We start from the raw sequence: 22789 nt of genomic DNA on the forward strand, positions 1-22789 counted from the left end.
CCCTTACTTTCAGTCTGTATGTGTCCCTAGGTCGGAAGTGGGTCTCTTGTAGACAGCATATAGATGGGTCTTCTTTTTGTATCCATTCAGTGAGCCTGTGTCTTTTGGTTGGAGCATTTATCCATTCACGTTTAAGGTAATTATCAGTATGTATGTGCATATTACCATTTTCTTAGTCGTTTTGGGTTTGTTTTTGTAGGTCCTTTTCTTCTATTGTGTTTCCCACTTAGAGAAGTTCCTTTAGCATTTGTTGTAGAGCTGGTTTGGTGGAGCTGAACTGTCTTAGCTTTTGCTTGTCTGTAAAGCTTTTGATTTCTCCATCAAATCTGAATGAGATCCTTGCTGGGTAGAGTAATCTTGGCTTTAGGTTCTTCCCTTTCATCACTTTAAATATGTCCTGCCACTCCCTTCTGGCTTGTAGAGTTTCTGCTGAGAAATCAGCTGTTGACCTTATGGGAGTTCCCTTGTATGTTATTTGTCGTTTTTCTCTTGCTGCTTTCAGTAATTTTTCTTTGTCTTTAATTTTTGCCAATTTGTTTACTGTGTGTCTTGGCATGTTTCTCCTTGGGTTTGTCCTGTATGGGACTCTGTGCTTCCTGGACTTTGGTGGCTATTTCCTTTCCTATATTAGGGAAGTTTTCAACTATAATCTCTTCAGATATTTTCTTGGGTCCTTTCTCTCTCTCTTCTCCTTCTGGGACCCCTATAATGCGAATGTTGTTGTGTTTAATTTTGTTGCAGAGGTCTCTTAGGCTGTCTTCATTTCTTTTCATTCTTTTCTCTTTATTCTGTTCTGTGGCAGTGAATTCCACCATTCTATCTTCCAGATCACTTATCCGTTCCTCTGCCTCAGTTATTCTGCTATTGATTCCTTCTAGTGTATTTTCATGTCACTTATTGTATTGTTCATTTGTTTGTTTGTTCTTTAATTCTTCTAGGTCTTTGTTAAACATTTCCTGCATCTTCTCAGTCTTTGCCTCCAGTCTTTTTCCAGGGTCCTGGATAATCTTCATTATCATTATTCTGAATTCTTTTTCTGGAAGGTTGCCTATCTCCACTTCATTTAGTTGTTTTTCTGGGGTTTTATCTTGTTCCTTCCTCTGATACATAGCCCTCTGCCTTTTCACCTTGTCTTTCTGTGTATGTGGTTTTTGTTCCCCAGGCTGCAGGATTGTAGTTCTTCTTGCTTCTGCTGTCTGCCCTCTGGTGGATGAGGCTATCTAAGAGGCTTGTGTAAGTTTCCTGATGGGAGGGACTGGTGGTAGGTAGAGCTGACTGTTGCTCTGGTGGGCAGAGCTCAGTAAAACTTTAATCCGTTTGACTGCTGATGGGTGGGGCTGGGTACCCTCCCTGTTGGTTGTTGGCCTGAGGTGACCCAACACTGGAGCCTACCTGGGCTCTCTGGTGGGGCTGATGGCAGACTCTGGGAAGTCTCGCGCCAAGGAGTACTTCCCAGAACTTCTGCTGCCAGTGTCCTTATCCTCACGGTGAGCCACAGCCACCCCCCGCCTCTGCAGGAGACCCTCCAACACTAGCAGGTAGGTCTGGTTCAGTCTCCTGTGGGGTCACTGCTCCTTCCCCTGGGTCCCAGTGCGCACACTACTTTGTGTGTGCCCTCCAAGCGTGGAGTCTCTGTTTCCCCCAGTCCTGTCCAAATCTTGCAATCAAATCCTGCTAGCCTTCAAAGTCTGATTCTCTAGGAATTCCTCCTCCCATTGCTGGACCCCCTGGTTGGGAAGCCTGACGTGGGGCTCAGAACCTTCACTCCAGTGGGTGGACTTCTGTGGTATAAGTGTTCTCCAGTTTGTGAGTCACCCACCCAGCAGTTATGGGATTTGATTTCATTGTGATTGTGCCCCTCCTACCACCTCATTGTGGCTTCTCCTTTCTTTGGATGTGGGGTATCTTTTTTGGTGAGATCCAGTGTCTTCCTGTCAATGACTCTCCTCTGCTTCTTTGTTTTGCTTATATTTCTTTGACTCCATTTATTTAGGAGAAACAGTTATCTACTGTGGTCTTGAAGGGCTGTTTTTACGTGGAAGCCTCCCTTTGTAGTCTATGCGAGTCTCTCATTTTTGGTGCAAGGGCTGTTGTTAGTATGCATGCCTGCCATGTCTTTCCTCCATGTATGCTGGTTGTTATCCCCCTGATAGGGGGTCTTATTGTTTCTGTGGTGACCAGAGCCTGCGCTGGAAGTTGAGTGGGGCCTCCTCTTTGCTCTGTGCTTGTCACAGCCTTGTTGGGACAGGGTCTGCTTCCCAGTTGTTGGGGTGGAAGCCCCCATGTCTGTTTCTGAGCTGTGGTGTGAGGTAGGCAGTACTGGAGCACTCCCACTGGGAGTCACTGAGTATTCCTCCTCAGGAGCTGTCCACCGGCAAGTGCGATCTGTGGTGTCATCTGTCACCCATTGTGCGTGCTCAGAACGTACACCATTGCTGGCACTGCCCTCAGGTCCTCCTCAGCCACGGGAATGCAGGCAGTCAGGCTGGATGTCCCTCAGGTGCTGTGCTCACAAGGCCACCAGCGCCGATCCATTGGCACAGAATTCGTAGAGGCGGAGCCCTGCCCACTTCGAGCCCTGTGCAGGTGAGGCTGCTCCGGCGGGGCCCCACTCCTCCCTTCAAGGGCTTGTTAACAGTGGGGCTGCTTTGGTGGACCCAGGCTTCATCCTGCACACAGCCCCAGTTGCAGCCCAGGCCACACTCCAGCCCCTCCAGCTTCTCCACAGAGCCACCCCCAGTCCTCTCCCCAGCTCTGTCCACTGAAGCCCAAGTTTCAGCACCCAGCCTCCACTCATACCAGGAGACACATGTCTTGGGCTGGGGAGTGCAGCAAGGTGGCCAGGACCAGGTGTGCTGGTGTCTCTCTCTCCTGCCAGCTGTAAGCTGGTTGCCGCACTCTCCTCTGAGCCTCTGAAGCTCCCTTTCTGTCCCAGCTGATCTCCCAGCCAGTGAAGGGTGTTCCCAGGGTGAGGGAGCCTTTCCTCTTTCACAGCTCCCTCCCAGGGGTTCAGGTCCCATCCTGCTTTCTTTTTCTTTTCTTTTGTCCTACCTGGTTACACGGTGATCTTTCTTGCAGTGTTGGCTGTATGAGGTCTTCTGCCAGCATTCAGTAGGTGTTCTGTGAGAGTTGTTCCACTTATAGATGTATTTTTGATGTATTTGTGGGCGTCATTGAGCTCCATGTCCTTCTATTCCGCCATCTTGATCTTCCACCTATAAATTTATTTATTATAAAACTGACGCAGAGTCCATTGATCTAGACCCATCCATGAAAAGGACTTTTATGTCCAATCTCTCATGACAGAGAATTTTTTTTCTTTCCCTAATGTTTCTGAAAAGTAAAGCCAATAGAGAGATGAAAAAAAAACCTATAGTTTTACTTTTAGAATCATCAAATATCTTTTTTTTTGCTCTTCTGAGACCTTCCAAAACACTAAAAGCTTCCAGTATCTCTGCCTGGATCTTTGTCTGAATTATTTACCACTGGTGTTTCTTTTCTGATTGATATGTGGGGGGGATTAGGTGTTTTTATATTTACCCTGAACACCGGTGGGTACTGGCAGCCAGAGCTGTTCCCTACAACATGGAAATTTGGAGCACTGGCTCAGGGTTGTGTGTTTTGAGGGAATCCCTAACTGCTGCTGAGAAATCAGTTACTGGAACTCCCCAGCCTCCCACAAGGACCAGCAGGTAGTGCTGGAATGCTGCTGCTAGTGACTCAGCATGGAAATCAGCCACTAAGGCCACAGACTACAGCCTCTCCACACCTCCTCTTTCCACTCCTCCCCACTTCCAGCCTTTCCACGTCTGCAGTCCCTGCTCCCTTCATCCCTTCCAACCCCAATGAGAATCACTGCCATTTTGAGCTGGTTGAGGGGAAGTCATCTAGTGCCGTCCCCCATTTTAAAGAAGAATCTGAGGTGCAGAGACAGGGGGCTGGTCCCTCCGCCTTGAAGCCTGGCCCCTAGAGCTCCATCCTCCATGCACCTTTCTGACCTGGCATCTGTAGGTGGGGAGGTGGGAAAGATCACTCCCGGCAGAACTCCTGTAAGGAAGAGTCCCGGATGTTTTTAAAAGAAATGTGATAAAGCTGCTAGTGTAGGAGGGTACGACCCTCCAGGGACATGGTCAGGCTATGAAAGACCAGGACAAATTGCAAAGCACGAGGCTAGGAGAGAAAAAGGGGAAAGTTGGAGAGGAAAGAGAGAGAGAGAGCTCTCTCCTTTCAAAGAAGAGAATGGAGCCAGCAAAATGGGGTGGTGGGTGGTGACTGTGGGCTGTGAGCCCTACCCATGATCTGAAATCTTCAGTAAAATAAACACATACACTCATAAAATGTTTGGCATGAATGGGTTTACAGTGGAAACCGACACAGGAAACCTACCAAAGGGCTAAGTGTGGCATTTGGCCCATGCTGTTCAGCGAAGAAACAGAATGTGTACAAACAGGAGCCCAGGGGCCAGAAGAAGCCATTGGAATATCTCTTTATAAATATCTAAGAGAGTTTTGGACTTGTTGGAGGTTTGAGCCAATTGTACCGACCTCTCTGAAATGCAAGGGCTGACACCTGGGCATAAAGATGTATGACGATATCTTTGGGAAAGCAGAGGGAGCCTTCCGCAGTGCACAGTCGTCCCTTTGTATCCACAGGGTATTGGTTCCAGAACCCCAACAGATACCAAAGTCCGAGGATGCTCAAGTCCCGTATATAAGATGGTATAGTATTTGCATATGACCAATACACATCCTCCCGTATACTTTAAATCATCTCTAGATTACTCATAATACCTAACACAAGGTAAGTTCTATGTAAATATTGTAAATACAGTGGAAATGCTACGTAAATGGTTGCTGCTGTGCCGCAAATTCAGGCTTTTTGGAACTTTCTGGAATTTTTTTCCCCAAATATTTTCAGTTCACAGTTCGTTGAATTTCAGAATGCAGAACCTACAGATAGTAGAACCGACTGTACCTTGACCTACCTGAGGTTGGTCTTGAGGGTCTGGGTCATGAGGGTCAGGACTTAACCTGGGCCTGAAGTGAGCATGAAAGAGGGAAGAGGCAAGAGCCCGCAGCAAGAAAAATATTTAGTGTGAGAGCAGGATCCATTTAGAGCTGAACTCAGGACCAGAATGGTGTGAGCAGGTGGGAGGAGAGAAGAGGAAGTGAACACACTCTTAATAATACTTCTTGATGTACCTGTGTGTGCAGTAGCCACAGACCTGGCTTCAGGCGTCATGTGTCACCTGCACAAAGGCTGGGACCCCTCAGGTTCAAACGGTGTCACATTCAAAGAAACAGTCCAGCAGATGAAACAAATGGAGGAGCTATTCTCATGTTGCTTGCATTTCTCAAAATACCGTTTATGGAGATCCAATGTATCACCCATAGCAATACTTACTAAAGTTTCCTTTCATGTATTCCCCATTGTGTGTACTCCTGGCAACTGCCTCTTTGAACAAACTCTCCCTATTGACAATTGTCTACGTCTTTTTCCCTCTCCTCTCTTTTCTGTATCATGTAGAACAATTTAGCGTCCTCAACTTCTATTTTCATTTTCTCTTCATTATCCTGATTCCCTCCAGCAAAGGAGTCAAGGAACTGACCCACGAAGCAAAAATCCTTCCTTTTCCTGTCTACCTGTGTAGTGTTAACTCTCAGTTCTCCTAACTGCATTGCAGCAAGAGTGGGAGCAGTTGGCAAAACCAGAAATCTCCCCCAAGGGCCAGGGAAAAGGAGAAGGCAAGGGGCAAAACCAAACTCTTCAGTGACAAGGGTAAACAAGCCTGAAATATGTGTATTAATACATCTTACACGGTCACTGATGGAGTATGCAATTTCTAGGGGATTTAACCAAATTCAAACTTTTCCTGTGCATTCAAATCTTGACATTAGTTTCCCCATTTAGGAGGATTGAGGGGGTGGTGTTATAGGTGGTGCTGATGACCTCGTCCTTCATCACCATTGCTGGGAAGGCAAGATATCTGAAGGAAGATTCTTTCATTTCTTTAATTGGAAAGCAGCAATGTTTCAGTCAGTAATATTCAATAATACTTCTTAAGCACATTGAAAAAACCCATTTCAGACCCTGAATTTAGTACTGGTAGATAGATGCTTGCTAAGACAATTTAATATGGAATTTTCAAAAGCAAAGTCTAGTCCATGGCTTATAAATTTTCCTAGCAAGCTCACAGGTGTGTCATGTCATTACTGAGTGAAATCTCTAAGGGTTTCTTGTGTCCGGACTTCTCAGTGTCTTGACAGGAGAAGTGATGTTCTGATCCACCTGCTTTTGCCTTCCCCAGTGGTGTGAGGACAATGAACAGTGCAGATGCCTTCACCTACCTGAGCTCCTAGTGGCCCCACTACACAGGCTGACTCGATACCCCTTGTTGCTGAAGAGCATCTGGAAAAGGAGTACAGACTCTACGGAGAAAATCATGATCTACTCCATCAAGGAAAAGGTGGAAAAGTCAATCTGTAAGTCCCTGAGATGAGTGACCCAGAGCTCCAGTGTCAGCTTTAATCAAAGAGTTGGGGGACCCTCTGGCTCCTGGGAACCATTTGGGCTTCCATCCTAGGAGGTAATTCCATTGCCTTGAGGTCATGGCTTTCCGAAATGTGGATTCCAGTTCGAGTTTGCATTGTAAATCAAACACGCTCAAAACAATGGGCTCCAGTCACATCCTGGCGAACCCTATGAGAACTCTTAACTCCAAGTTCACGCAGGACGTGGCCCCGTCTCCAAGGCTTTCAGATGTGAGTTCAGGCAGGAAAAGTTCTACTTCCCAGATGATGAAGCCACTTTGTTTTTAACATCCATACTGAACCCACACACAAAGCAAATGGGAGTAAACAGCATGGGAAGCCTTTCCGGAGAATAAATTACCATCCGTCATTTTTTTTAGGTCACTGAAGTCTAGGGCCAATCTAAATATAATGCCAACTGCAATCTTTAGACCCGAAATTTGGGAATAGGAAAAGAGAAAGCCCTGTGATGACTTAAGTTTATTTGGGTAGCTCTGTATAATCAAATTCAAATAAAGAAGTTCGTGGTATATGTCCATAAACCAAGATTTCCTGGGGAGCATCAAAAGGGAACAATTCAAAATGATGATTATCAGCTGTACAGAAATGACATATTTCTTTTTCTTTTGCATGTTTAAAAATAAAATGACCATTCACTTAGGAGTTTCTTTCCTTTTTAAAAATTTTTTGTTGCAATTCTAAAATAACCCAAGGAACTAGAATTCAGCTTATCAAGTGATTAAGACAAAAAATTTAGTTAAAGACAGACTTTTTTAAACTTTTAAAGTAATTTTGCAGATTATTACTCATTTTGGTAAGTTTGTGAGGGAGATAACATCTCTTCTAGGAATTTCTCAATAAAATGAATTCTCATTGTTGGGGAAAGAGATCCCTGTGGCCTTCCTTTAAAGCTTAGAGATGGAGAATTCTCAAGGATTCCCTAACCATGTGATTCTGTGGGTCTACGACTTGCCCTCCATGTTTTCAAAAATCATTTCAAAACCTCAATAGCAATATGTTATTAAAAAACATTGGAAAATTAATATAGACCTTCAAAGAGAAAATGAGTTCTTACCAAAAGAAATAATCAACCTTACCATAAAGTGAATATATGTTTTATGATTAAGACAAAAGGATATGTTTGTCCTTGTTAGTCTGATTTTTTTTTCCTTCCTGTAATCACAAGCTGTGTGATGTAGGGAATATGAGAAAGCTACTAAGGGAACTGTTAGTATTATTGAAATAAAAATGCACAATACATTTCCAACTTACTGAGTTAAATTAGTTCAGCTTCATTTTTCTCTGCAAGAGGCTGATTTCAAATTAGTGAGTTTTTCTAAGGCATTTAAACAGCAAGAAATATGTTAAATGAACCTAAGATATGGTTTGGCTCCAGGGGCGGTCAATATCTCTAAATGATTCCTGCGGATCTTGGTTAAATTTTATGCTGTAATGCCTCATGCATTTAAACAGATACTGGATGTGTCTTGTCTTTCAGGGGATCTTGAAGGAAAAGTGAAGTGGCTTGACAGTTTTCAAAAATGCAGACATCTACAGGAGATTATAGTGTGGCCTCCACTTTGGGATAGAGAGAAAAGGTTTTTCATTCCAGAGGTACAGAAAGGATCAATTAGAACCTATGTCCCTTTCTAAACGTTTGGCATTCAAGTGGAAGTATACTAGTCTTACAAAGTCCCCAGCTGCCCACTAGAATTAAAAATCTAGCAAGAAGTAAAGCCTTCATCCACATGACATTGTGTGTGGGGAGGCTGACCTCCTCATGCCATTCCTGAACTGGTCCTTCTTAGCATTTTTCCCATTCTTTCCCATTCTTTCCCATTCCCATGTGCATTTACTGGCATTTCCAAATGTCAGGAACTTTCTAGGCAGAGTACATTGCCCCAGCTTCTAGAATATGCTGTCCTCCAATCACTAACAACATCTCTTTGATTTCCTCCCTTGTTTTGCCAGTGCCTGAAACACGTTTTTAAAGAACACATGGCAGAAAACATCCTGTCAGCAACCAACAGACACCTTCTCTATGAAGGAAAATTAACTCTTGCAGGTAAATAACTGCTTCCTTTACAAACCCAACATCTTTGCTACCTTGTGACTTGTCCAACTGTTGCTTATTGAAGGGTGGCAAGAATTGTATTTCCGTATGGCCAAGGCAATGGAAGATGTGAATCAGAGAGCTCCTATGGAGTCACACAGACTCCAGCTTGATCAAACCACGACGTAACTAGCCACACGCCCTCCGTTTTCTCTCTGTAAAATAGGATAACGATACCTGTCTTATAAGCTGGATGTTAAAGTGAAGTAACATATGTGAAGAGCTTAGCTCAAGGTCTGGAATATAGTAACCACTCAATGTCAGCTGTTACCACCCTCATTTTACTCCTCCAGTGAGCTGGGCAATCATACTCTCAGTGTTGACTGAGAACCTATTATGTAACACATGTTGCATTGTGTAGGTACCACTGGAGGATAGAAAAGTCACTATTCTGGATAATCCTTTCCCTCTAGTTGGGAAGCGCTGCCATAATGAGCAGACCTGCAGTCTAAGTCCAGAAGAGAGTCTGATGCTGGAGTACCCAGGAAAGGCTTCATGTGGTCCATGGGACTGGAGGCGGGCTTCGGGGGGATAGAAGGGTGTAGTTCAGTGAAAGGACAGGAGGGAGGACATCCCGGATGAAAAGCACAGCAAGAGAAAAGGCTTGGAGGCAGAAGCCACTTGAGAGAATAGGCTCACGGCAGGGTGGTTAGGAGGGAGATCCCCGAGGCTGCCTGCCAGCTTCCCTTCCCAGCTCAGCCTTTGCTGCCTGTGTAACCTGGGGCCACTTAACAGCAATCCCCCCATGCTGCAGTGTCCCCTCTTTGGTGTGAGGATTAAATGAGCTAATGGATGTATAAGCACTTGAAAGAACCATTGGCAGAGAGAGAGTCAGGGCTCAGTAAATATTATCAGAAAGGGCTACCCGACTGAAATGAGATTTGCATTCATTCATTGATTCATTTCTTCACAAAATCTTGATTGAGCACCTGCAGTGTGTGAAGCCCTGTGGGATGTGAGGTTGCCTGAGATCTTTTGGGGGGTGCCAGGCAGTAATTCCTTATTCAGTACACACCTGTTGAGAACCTGCTCTCTTTTAGGGATAGCGCCAGATGTCAGCTTGGGACATAACCCCCGCAGGCAACTGCCAACTCGAAAGATAGACATGCCCAGCTTTTTACATCCAAGGGCTTTTTCATGCGTGTTTTCCTTCCAGTGACTTATGCAGAGAAGTTACATTTCATCCCATGTCACAGGGGAGACTCGGGGAGGTTGTCTGTCATGTTCAGGGTCCCTTGGCAAGCTAATGGCAGCATCCAGACCCAGGCCAGGCTGCCTCACCCTAGCAGGCTTCCAGAACCATAGCCACTGCCCTGAAAGCCAGAGGGACCCAGCCAGGACACTGCAGGCAACAGGAAGCCACTGAGCGCTCGGGGACATGAGAGGCTTAAAAGGGTGCTGGAGAAAGAGCTATGGGAAGCAATGCCCAAAATGGCTAGAAGAGGAGACCAAAGCAGAGAGGCCAGCCTGAGAGCGTCACAGTGACGCAGGATGGGGTGGGAAGAGCCTGGGCCTGTGTTTCTCAACCATTCTCCACCTGTAGACCACTCCCCTCCCACTTTCGTTTGGAAAGATAACAATCTTACCCTTTCTTTTACAATTTCAAAACTAATTATATCGTTGTGACAAAGTCAGATCCAACCAAAACCAAAAGTCATGAAGCAAGACACAGTTCTGTGTACAATCCTGTGCCTGTCCCTGCAAAACTGGCCTCCACCTGGAATCATCAGAGATTTTATTTCCCCTCTTCCCTCTATCTACCAAATTCCCAACTGTGAGACCCACCAGCCTATCCTAAAATGCTAGAAATGGGCGTGGATCAAAAAGGATAAATGTGAGAGCTATTTCAAAGGCAAAAATAGGAGAGCTTTATGATTGATAAAATGAAGAGGAAATGAGTCGAAGGCCTTCAAGTGTGCTTATCTATCTACCTGAAAGGTTGGTAGATGACCCTGAGGGTGGCGGAGGGAGTGGGTCAGGGAGTCCGTTTTAGCGTTCAGGTGTGGACGTGATGGGAGGCCATGTAGAGGCTGGATGAACATGACCATGAAAAATCTCTTGGTGAAAAGCCGTGTCAGATGTGTATTCACATACCAAGTGGGATGGGGGTACTTGTCATGGAAGCATGGGTGGGAGACTGGCCTAAGAAGGAGTCGTTATGGTTCAACCCAACTTTTCAGGAAAAGTTTCTTGTAGAGTCAGATGTGGTAGAATGGGGATGACCTACGTAACCATTACTAACACCAGGCTCCTGTCTGACAGCACATGCTGTTAGTCAGATTTCATCAGAGAGGGGTGTGTCCTATAGTAGTGTCAAATCAAGTTTAAAGTCACTGGGACTTTGGCTCGGAGTTGGCATAGAGATATGGTGTCGGTGGGGGTAACAGTGTTAAAAGAAACAGGACATCATTTTGAATGGAAAAAGCATTGGACCAAGAATTAGGGGGTCTAGCCCCAACTGTGGGCTTTGGGGAAATTGTTTAAATTCTCTTAATCTCTTCTGTAAATGTTGATGATGATGATGGTGATAGTGATAACCATGACGATGGTATCTACCGCTTAATATGTTTCAAATTTCTTCTAGCCTTAAAAACTGTAGTGTTGAAATTAAGTGCATTTTCTCATTCCCAGAAGGTCCAAGTTTTTGTAACTTCTGGAGCATAACCAGCTTCCCACTGGAATTCATGCCAGCACGCCCTTCACAAATGCATTACTCCCCACAGACTGGTATTTCTAAATAGAAAAAGAGGTAACGTTCAGACAAATAGGATGGCACAGCAGCTGTAGCACCTAGAGAACACACGTTGTTCAAGCTGCTGCAGAACTAGAATAAGTCAGTGACGCTGCTCTGTTCTCTAGCAGTGTGATGAAAACCCCACAGGCCAGACTCTTTGAGAAAAAATAAAGACCTAATCGAGTTAGAACTGCACACGTTTGTAAGTCTCAGATCTGGTTGTGTGGCACATAGCTTGAAACTCCTGGGATAATAAATGTGAATACTCTAACTTTATGCCTACAGTCTTCCTCCTTAGTCGTCCTTTTTCATAATCCCATATTTACTTTAGCACTATCAGTTCTTGAATTTATCTTAAATCTTGTTTCTGTTTATTATGTATCTGCTCTCACTATAATTAAAGCTCTTTGAAGGAGAGATTTTGTCTTAATCATCGATGCATAGGAGGTGCTCAGTATTTGTTGACTGCTTGGTGGAAAACGAGGGCCTTAATAAACGGTAGCTAAAATAATCATCATTTCCTAGAATGAAGTCTAGGACATAGAAGATGCTCATACCTGTTTGTTAAAATACTTGAAGTTAGAAGGAGAAAACAAAGCTATTTCATTTTGACAATGATCATTCACCTAATCAGATAGGAGTGGCAGAGGGTGAGGAAAGCAGTATTTAACAGGTCTTAAAGGTCTAGCCCCATTCCTCACCCTATGTGTTAGTTAGGATATTAAGCCAGCTCTTGGAGACAGACCGGTTTATTTATCTCGCATGTAAAATTCTGAGCTATATGACAGCTTTACTCCGTGAAGCCACAAGGGATCTGGGTTTCTTATGTCCTTTTGCTCTGCCATCCTAGAGACTGCTTTCTTCTGTGGCCCCAAGATGAGTCACCAGTGTGCCTACGTTCTAGCTCATATTCCATTGGTCAGAATTTAGTCACTTGGTCATATTTAGCTACAAGGAAAGCTGGGAGATGTAGTATTTATTCACAGTGAGCGTCTACCCACTAAAACTTGGAAATGTTATTACTACAAAAGAAGGGAAGAATGGTTTTTAAGGGACAACCAGCAGTCTTTGCTGCAGCCCAGTTTGCAAAAAGGAGTTTCTAGTAGTGATGGAAAACCTTAAAAAAAAACTATTCAAGGACAATTCAAGATTGAATAAAATATCTAATTTCTCTTCTATGTAAATACAGAAAGTATCTTTCCTCTAAACTTAGACTAAAAATGAATCCCAGATATTTTATTTATTAATTTAACCTTAGACGTCTTGTTTCCACAGGTAAATGTATATGAGAAAGAACTTCTAGAAAAATATAAATAAACTAGAATAATAAAAAATATTTACTGATTTTTCTTGTACTTTAAGTGCCTGTCACATCCCCCTCAAGGACTGCCTGTTCCTCTAAAATCATTTAAATTTAACCATTTCTTTTTTTTTCTGGTATGCTAATATAAATTACTATTTTGGGAACTTTTAGAAAGGGTAACCTTTGTCAGATTAATTTTAAATTAAAAATTAAATTTTTAATTTAAAAAATTTTAATTTTATTTTTTTAATTTTAAAATTTTATTTATTATTTTATACAGCAGGTTCTTATTAGTTATCAATTTTATACATATTAGTGTATATATGTCAATCCCAATCTCCCAATTCATCCAACCACTACCACCAGCGCCCTGCCACTTTCCCCCCTTGGTGACCGTACGTTTGTTCTCTACATCTGTGTCTCAGTTTCTGTCCTGCAAACTGGTTCATCTGTACCGTTTTCCTAGGTTCCACATATATGCGTTAATATACGATATTTGTTTTTCTCTTTCTGACTTCACTAACCATTTCTTTTTCTAATTTCTAAGGGGTAGAGTTAAATTGAGAGGGGGATATCTCATTCTAATATTTTATTTCTCTTCTACGAGTATCCCCTTCTTAGGGAAAAGTAGAAAAGCCTGTTTGCCTTCAGTTATTATCAAAAGTGATATCAGAAATATATTTTTAAATATAAAGCTTCATGAAGATTATTTAACGCTTGTATAGACACATTGTAAAACTTAAGAAACAAATTGTTTTAGTGACTGTCTTAATCAGCTAGGGCTGCCATAACAAAATATCACAGACTGGGTGGCTTAAACAACAGACATTTATTTCTCACAGTTCTGGAGGCTGGAAGTTCAAGTCGAGTTGCCAGCTGATTCAGTTTCTGGTGAAAGCTTTCTTTCCAGCTTTCTCAGTGTCCGCACGTGGCAGAGAGAGAGAGAGGGAGAGAGCATGCTCTGGGGATGACATTCACCCTGTCAGATCAGGGGTCCTCCCTTAAGCTTTCATTTAATCTTAATTATTTCCTTATTCCAAATACACAGTGGGGAGGGGGTAGGGCTTCCACATAGAATTTGGGGGAGATGCAATTCAGTCCACAGCTATGACAAAGTGCCTTTTTTTCTGGTAATGTATACCTTTGCCAATGACCACACAGATGAGTCAAGAGGCCAAAATGCTGGAGTTCTGTTAGTCAATAGATGTGTCCTAGGCTTAGCTGAAACCACGACAGATATCATCCAGGTAACCTTAGATCCACATGAAATGCCTCACAAATACAATGTCTTTAAAGTTGGAAGGGTGGGCTCACATCAAGTCCCTGCCTTGGGGAGAAATCAGTTCAACCATAATGCAGTTTTCTGACCCACGTGATTGTAGCCCCCTGAGCTGCAAGCCTCGTGTGCCCTGATCCCCGGCCTGTGTTGTTTTCTAAGGGATTCTTTGATTTAAAAAGAAAGAGAAAAAAAAAACTCTGCTTACTCTTTCCAGCCCCAATTTCATCTTCTTTCTTTCCTCAGAAAGCACAAGATTCCTAGATGTTTATCTGTTTCTCTTTGATGATTTCCTCTTAGTTACGAAAACTAAGCGCAACAAAAAGGTAAAATGCTGTTGTCTCTAAATAATTCTGCTAAATGAGTTTAGAAATATTTCTGAATAAGTTGAGTTAAAAAGAGAAAAGTTTCTTATACATCAGATCGGACTTTACCCTCTAAAAAATGGAGGCATTTTAAAATACTGGCTTTTTCCATCGTAGAGTGCTGGACTGAAGACAGTAACAAAAGCAAGTCCCATTTCTTAAGGATGTCAAAGGGTGTGTATATTTTTAGAATGACTTAGTCTGTATACTTTCGAGGCGAGTCCCAGAAGCCACAGGACTTTATGCCTGACCTGCCTCAGCAAATAAAATTAAGATACTTTTGTCCATATCCGCCTTTTCCTCATCCAAATTGACAATCACAACAAAAGCTGCCAGAGCAGGGGGCCTCTCTAAACCGTCTGCTGCCAAGTGCTGAGGTGATATCCACCACCCCTTCTCATGTTCTTCCTGAGAAATAATGCTTTGGGGGCTGCAGGTGGGAAGGAGCCCTGGTCTCTCAGTGTCTGCCTATAATTAAGAACTGCAGAAGCCAAACAAACGTACAGTTGGCATCACAGGAAAAAAACGAGTCACCAGGGGCTAGAGCCACAAAATCCCTTCTAAGAATAGGGATTTCTCCCTTAAGTATTAATGGTTACCATTACTGTTGTTACTCCCCGTTAAGCCATGGGTCTCATGGTCCACCAAAGGCTTTCTATCTAATGTCCCATTTCACAGTTTCCCTGACTGGTGTGTGTGAGTGCTTTCAGGAAGAGGCCTCCTCTACAGCCCTCAGACACCTGCCCTTAGAGATGGGAAGAGGATCTGCAGTATGTTTTTGGCTGTCGGAGATAACTAATGTTGTTCTAACCCACTCACTTCTTTACTAAACGACTAGCCTTACACAGATGTAAGATTATGAGACTAGATCTCTCAGATCTTTTAATAACCTAAGCTTTTAGATGGCATGTTGGTTAGTTGAGCTAAATAATTTAAGTGTCTTTAAGCAATAAAATAGACACCCATTAATCCGTGCATAGTTGATCAGTGGTTGAGGGGGGAATGGGTGTTGGAGAATACTAAGTCACAGTTTTGAAAGTTGGATGGCCTCTTATTTTCAGCTACCCAGGCTAGCATGTCTGACAGGCAAGCTCTGAAAAATCTCTGTCCCCTTCTAAAACCTGACGTTAAGCACAGCTTACCTTCTCTTTACATGATGGCACAACTCAGAGCCCATGAACTAGTGGCAGCCCATTATTGGCCATATTATAAGATAATGTTCTGGTTTCATGCTTCACAACTTGATTCCAAAATAAGTAATGTTATCTGTTTAAAATTCCTCTTTAAATTCTTCCGTCTGCTAAATCTGAGAGAACCACCCGGAGAAGACACCAGGTTTCATTTTTTTTTTGGAAGAAGAAATAAGGAATGTTATCTGTTTTAAATTTCTCTTCACTATTTAATGCAGAAATTACTTCACGTACATCCCAATCTCTGACACCCTTTTTTAAAAAATTCAGTATTTTATATATTCAAAACAATTTCAGTTATTTACAAATCATAGAGCATGGAATTTATTTATTTAGATTTTAGTATAAGATCCCATGGACAGAGTTGGCCAACATGAGGCTTCTCTTTCTTGTTCATTTAACTCAGTACCATAGAGGGATACTACTGTAAATGAAGATCTTCCCATTGATGTGATAATGATTTAAATGTTTCCCAGCTATGAAATTACCCTGTTATTTATTCAGGTAATTAAACTTGGGGATCAGAAACACTATGCTTTAAATCACTGTGTACTTTGGGAAATGCTTTTCGAGACCCAGAAAGAATAGTAAGCTGTATTTCAAGCAATTGTTTCTAAAAATCAGTTTGCTTAAGGATGTACCTGAAGTATGTGCATCAATATTTACTTCCTACTTATTGCATTATTTTTCTCCTTAATTTTAGAAACTTGGAGGCTCAGACCCGGGTTTAATGTGCCCTTCACTTATTCCTGAGCTACAAACAGCAATCAAAGAAGGTGGCTCATGTATGGTACTCGATCAGCCCATTCCACTAGACAGATTGGTTGTCAGAGGTCTCGATCCACTCCACATGTCAGGTATGTGTCTATTTTCATCATTCAGCTCATCTGTTTGCTTTCCCAGAGTTTTATGTTGGCCTTTTTTGGTAACAGGACATGAATCTGATTTGAATCTTCATGAAAGATAATACTGGGTTCCTGTGTAGCTAAATATCACTCACTCTACAGGCTACTTACGGAAAGAGTATTGGACTTGCTTCCAATGTTTGGATGACCCAGCTCTGCCACTTGCTAGCTGTGTGACCCTGTGTGAAGGTACTTAAATTTTCTAAGCCACAGATTCATCTTGGTAAAATCAGGGTAGTATCTACCCCAGTGAGCTGTCATGAGAATTAAATGAAATAATGCAGGTAAAGCACTCAATAAATGATAGCTCTTATTAGGATTGTTATTCTGTTAACCATTTTTAGTACTATTGCTGTTGTTAAAGCACTGGTAAACCATGACATGCTATGCAAGCCTAAGATACTTTATTGCAATTGCTCTATAGAAAAATGCCAGAAATAAATATATAAATATGTACATGTACATACATATATACATCATGTGTATAGATCAGAAATCTATATTTTTATTTTTCAAGCATTTCCTGAGCGTCTCCTGTGAACCAGGCACTCTGTAAGTGCCCTGGAGTTACAAAGATGGAGCTCTCAGAGCAATGAAAGATCAATAAATCCTGTCAGGAAAGCCCTGGGCCTCGGAGGGACTTGAAGGACATTCTGGCCTACTCACAACTGGGTGGGTGGCAGCAGTGTTCAGAAGGAAGCATCCATCATTCTGTCTTGGGTACAGGCTCCTAGAAGACCAGCAAAGCCAGGCAGGAGTGGAGGGCCTTCCTGTCCCAAGGGAGGAGCAGGAAAAGAGGGAGCACCATCCATGTCCTGCAGTTCCCACTCCAGCAGCCAAGCCCAGAGCACCAGTCATTAGCACGGGACCTACTTGTACTCAGCAGAGCCACATTACACAGTGAATACACCAATGAATAATAATAATAGCAAAACTTCACATCATTAAGTTATGTAAGTTGTACATTTAAATGTTTAACTCGTGAATGGATGCAAACTCTCTCCCCAAGAGCAGCAGGGCTCCAATGAGGGGAAACCTGTATCCAGAACTAGAGCCTTCTGCCTCTTTTGTCTATTCTTTCTGTGTCTACTAAGATTTGCTGAAAAGCAACTGGGCAGCCCTTAAGGCCTCTTAGATCAGATTTGGCACGGACCAATCACTGTCACAGGCCAAAGTCTGCATAAACCAGAGAGCCTTCCCGAGCAAGCCTAAAAGGGGGCATCTCAGAGGAGCACAACCTTCTTACTACAGTGGCCATAGTTAGAAGATTCTGCCATGATAAATGGGTGTGAGTGGAGGAAGGTGTCAGATCCCCCAAGCAAGAGAGGGAAGCAGCATGGGCTCAGGTCAGCCACAGCCCTGCCAGCCAACTGGACTTTATGGGAAATCTGACATCACAGGATTCCCTTAGGAGATGCATGTTTTTTCTCCTGTATTCCTTTTTCTTTTTCTTTTTAAATAAAATCAATACCTTTTTAAAAACCATACTTCCACCATCTTTTGTTACTTTTTGACTTGTCACTACCATTTCATTTGTTTTTTAAATATTTTTCTCATTGCTCTGGTGGCTATTTTAACTGTTCAGACACAGTGCATGAGGTAGAATAGCTGTAGAGTGAGAGAGTGTAAAGTGTGAAAAAAGAAGAGATTGTGCTTTGGAGTGGCAGAGACCTAGTTTCAAATCCTGGCTATATTATTCACAAGCTGTGTGACCTTGGAAAAATTCACCTAATCTGTGCCCTCATTTGTAAGTGGGAATTAGTTGACTTTTTTTTTTTTTAATTGAAGTATAGTGGATTTACAGTGTTCCAAGTATACAACAAAATGATTCAGTTATACATACATATATATTCTTTTTTAGATTCTTTTCCATTATAGGTTATTACAAGATATTGAACTTAGTTCCCTGTGCTACACAGTAGGTCCTTGTTGTTTATTTTATATACAGTAGTGTGTACCTGTTAATCCTAAATTCCTAACTTATTCCTCCCCACCTTTTCCCTTTGGTAACCATAAATTTGTTTTCTATGTCTGAGTCTATTTCTGTTTTGTAAATAAGTTCATTTGTATCCCTTTTTTAAATTCCACATATAAGCGGTATCATATGATATTTGTATTTCTCTGTCAGACTTACTTCACTTTATATGATAATCTGTAGGTCCATCCATGTTGCTGTAAATGGCATTATTTCATTCTTTTTTACGGCCAGTATTCCAGTGTGTGTGTGTGTGTGTGATGTGTGATGCGTGTATGTGTGTATGTGTGTATATATATATATACACATACACACATACACGCATCACACATCACACACCACATCATCCTTATCCATTCATCTATCGATGGACATTTAGGTTGTTTCCATGCCTTGGCTACTGTAAATAGTGCTGCTGTGAACACTGGGGGTGCATGTAGCTTTTCAAATCATAGTTTTTGTCTTTTCCAGATATATGCCCAGAAGTAGGATTGCTGGATCATATGGTAATGCTATTTTTAGTTTTTTAATGAACATCCATACTGTTCTCCATAGTGGCTGCACCAGTTTACATTCCCACCAACAGTGTAAGAGGATTCCCTTTTCTCCACACCCTCTCCAGCTTATTATTTGTAGATATTTTGATAATGGCCATTCTGACCAGTGTGAGCTGGTATCTCATTGTAGTTTTTATTTGCATTTCTCTGATAATTTGTGATGTTGAGCATCTTTTCATGTGCCTGTAGCCATCTGTGTATCTTCTTTGGAGAAATGTCTATTTAGGTCTTCTGCCCATTTTTTAATGGGTTGTTTTATAAGTTCTTTGTATATTTTGGAAATGAATCCCTTGTCGGTCGCATCATTTGCAAATATTTTCTCCTATTCTGTAAGTTGTCTTTTTGTTTTATGGTTTCCTTTGCTGTTCAAAAGCTTTTAAGTTTAATTAGGTCCCATTTTTTTTTATTTTTGCTTTTGTTTTCATTACTCTAGGAGATGGATCCAAAGAAATGTTGCTGCAATTTATGTCAGTGTCCTGCTTATGTTTTCCTCTAGGAGTTTTATAGTATCTGGTCTTACTTTTAGGTCTTTAATCCATTTTGAGTTTATTTTTGTGTATGGTGTTAGAGAACATTATAATTTCATTCTTTTACAATAGCTGTCCAGTTTACCCAGCACCACTTATTGAAGAGACAGTCTTTTCTCCATTGTATATTCTTGCCTCCTTTGTCGTAGGTTAATTGACCATAAGTGCTTGGGTTTATTTCTGGGCTTTCTATCCTGTTCCATTGATCTTTGTATCTGTTTTTGTGCTGCTACCATACTGTTTTGATTACTGCAGCTTTGCAGTATAGTCTGAAGTCAGGGAGTGTGATCCCAGCTCCATTCTTCTTTCTTAAGATTGTTTTGGCTATTTGGAGTTAGTTGACCTATCTTATACAGTTGCTGTGTGGTGTTAATGACACAAAAAGGAAAAAAATACATAGCACTGTGCCTAGTACATAGTAGGTGCTGAATAAATGATGTCAACTATTAATTGTTAATCATTATATTAGAACATCAGAGAGAAAAAAGCTATTCCTGACCATTTATTATCTCCTTATTTTATTTTCTAAGCCTAGCCATACCAGGTCCTTTTGTTTATTAAGCCCTTAGTAGCCATATTACAAACTAAACAGATGAGGGATACCTTAAATAACTGAGAACTACAGTTACAATTTTGAGGAACATGGAATCTGAAATCCAGCCAAGAACAACAACCTGATCTTTAAAGCCTCACTTACTATAGGGAATTTATAAAGAGAAAAATCAGGGAGTAAAACAAAAACAGCCAGATCTTTTTTCCAGAAAGTCATTTTAATAGGTTTAAGTCCTCTCACCCCAGAGAAGCTGGACAGAATTTCATGACCTTGACAGGCTTTGTTGTGGTAGAATTTAGGAATTATGAGGTTTAGTCTATGACAATCTGTAATAGTGAAGTAGTTCTTGCAGTTAAGAAAATAAAAGTCTCACATTTGCTTTGTTTCTGAAATGAGGCCCAACTTGCCTCAGTGAGTCTGAATTAAACCCACAAACTGGGCTTCCCTGGTGGCGCAGTGGTTGAGAGTCCGCCTGCCGATGCAGGGGACACGGGTTCGTGCCCCAGTCCGGGAAGATCTCACATGCCGCGGAGTGGCTAGGCCCGTGAGCCATGGCCGCTGGGCCTGCATGTCCAGAGCCTGTGCTCCACAACGGGAGCCTGTGTACCGCAAAAACAAAACAAAACAAAACAAAACACAAACTTCAAGGAACAGAAATAATGACTGTGAGCAAGCATCAGCTTAATGGTCATCCAGGAAGAGTCAGTGTTCTCCTCCTCCTGTCTGAAGTACTTGTTTTGACCCAGAGCCAGCCCTGGTTTGGTTTTGTTTGTTCCTGAACATAAATTGACTGTAGAAAGAATGTATAGGCTGCAAAATTTTATTCCTGGTGCTGTATAAATAATTCAAGGAAGAAGCTTTCATTTTAAGAGCTCCAGCTGTATAAAAAGAGGAAAATCTGCTCTCCCAGTATCTCCTATCATTTCTTTAAGAGACCAGCTAGGAAATGACAGAATAGACTGTTTCTTTTCAAACACAGAAACCATGCCAACATTTTTTGTTTTGTTTTACATTTCACGTAATTTGGTGGATGTTGGATTTTATTTGAGTCCATTTTTTTGGCTTTTCTTGGACTGCTGTGAAGCATTCAGGTGGTTTTGTATTTTTGCTACATCTTAACTTGTTTAACTGTTGTTTTGATGTGACTTCCCTTTAAGTACAAAAATAAAACATTTTTAAAAGGAGTGGTGGAGGTCAAAGAAACAGTGATTGTATTATTTTTCATATTTGTATTATCTATATTTTACACACACAAAATCTACCTATTATGCTAAGCTTTTTCCTTGGGAAGGAACACATTTTCCATCACTTAAGCCATAAATGCATTTCCTCAGGCCCCAGAAGTCATTGGCTAAGGAAGAAAAGGTTTTCATATTTAAGTGGTCTCTCTTTGGACATAGCAGTAAAGTCTTGGTCTTGGAATCAGATTCTTTTTTAATCGACATAAACCTCCCACACTCATTAATAAACAAACAGAAATCCAGGTTCTTGTATTGAGGAACTGGATTTCATATTAAATGCTTTGGCTTTTTGTCTTTAATCTTTTTCTAGTCTTTGGGCTGAGAAACTCTTCCCTCATACAACATGAAAACAGCTATCAACAGTGTATAGCAGCATTCTTATTACAAGCCCAAACAGAAAACATCAAGGTATGTATTTCAATTTTGTAGGTTTTGATTCTTCAGACTTAAGGAAAAAAAATCTCACCCCAAGCTCATTAAGGAACAGTGAATGGAAAGTTTTGTGTATTTTCCTCTCCTGCTTTGGGAAGGGGGGAGGTTGGAAGGAGGGGAAGGATATGAATATCTAGACCATACCAGGCTCAGAAACCTCAGAACTGACCATCTTCTTACATCCCCAGTGTGGACACAGCCTCCCTCATTTTTTCCTGTGGCAGAAGCTCAAGAGCTGCCTCTGACTTCTGGGAGGTCTGTAGGAAATGAGGGAAGAACTGCTTTGGATTGCGTGCTGGATTTTTAAGATGCTCCGATCAATTTCCAAAGCCCCAGTATGCACACAGTATGATGCCAGCTTAAGTGAGGGGCTCCTGCAGAAATGAACTGTGTCAAGTCTTCTTTTCACCCTTTGAAACTATGCTACTGTTTTTACAGCTATGGAGCTGAAGAGCAGCTGCCTATCTGACTCTGGTTTCTTTATCTTAGAAGTTTCCATTTTTGTCTTTCCCCTGGTAGGCTTTCATCAGGGCAGCAATGTGGCCAGACAATTAATGGAAGACTACATTATTTTCAAGGAGTCAGTTTCCTCCCTCAGTCTGTTTTTCAAGTTATGCCACTGATTAAGAACTTCTGTTTCTACACAAAGTGGAAATTCAAGAAATTCAGCTTTCAAACTACTTATATTCCCAGTATTCATCTTTGTAAGTAGTCGTCATTGACTATTATGGTTTCTTGATTCCTCACAATTGTTTATCCAGCTTGCATACCATATTCATCTAATCCATTTGCATTTTCATATGTGATTACAGGTATTTATGATATATTCGATTTAAGAAAGAAAATGGGAAACATAGGCAAATGTTTCATCAGTCTTCAGTTTTAAAGAGCAAGTCAACAAATACAAAGGAAAATATTAATCCAAATATGTGAGAAATTTAACATTTTCTTCTCTCTATATATTTTTTCTTTCTTAACAGAAAACATGGATTGCACAATTAACAGCAGCAATCTCTTGCTTCACCAAGAGTCAGGAAACCAAGATGATGTCCATATTCACTTTGCCTGCAGAATCCTCGGAAATTTAA

General features: G+C 41.7%; 1 protein-coding gene across 1 annotated transcript in view; it reads left to right on the forward strand.

Annotated features, from left to right (window-relative positions):
* PLEKHG7 (pleckstrin homology and RhoGEF domain containing G7) overlaps positions 1 to 22789 on the forward strand; it is an 82582-nt gene extending 59793 nt beyond the window's left edge. Inside the window, 7 exon segments of the mRNA XM_067698710.1 lie at positions 6308 to 6482; positions 8029 to 8144; positions 8502 to 8595; positions 14203 to 14282; positions 16215 to 16368; positions 21580 to 21677; positions 22682 to 22789. Of these exon segments, the coding sequence (XP_067554811.1) occupies positions 6308 to 6482; positions 8029 to 8144; positions 8502 to 8595; positions 14203 to 14282; positions 16215 to 16368; positions 21580 to 21677; positions 22682 to 22789 (825 nt within the window).

The sequence above is a fragment of the Pseudorca crassidens genome, chromosome 11 (genome assembly GCF_039906515.1).
Source record: "Pseudorca crassidens isolate mPseCra1 chromosome 11, mPseCra1.hap1, whole genome shotgun sequence".
Taxonomy (NCBI): Eukaryota; Metazoa; Chordata; class Mammalia; order Artiodactyla; family Delphinidae; genus Pseudorca; species Pseudorca crassidens.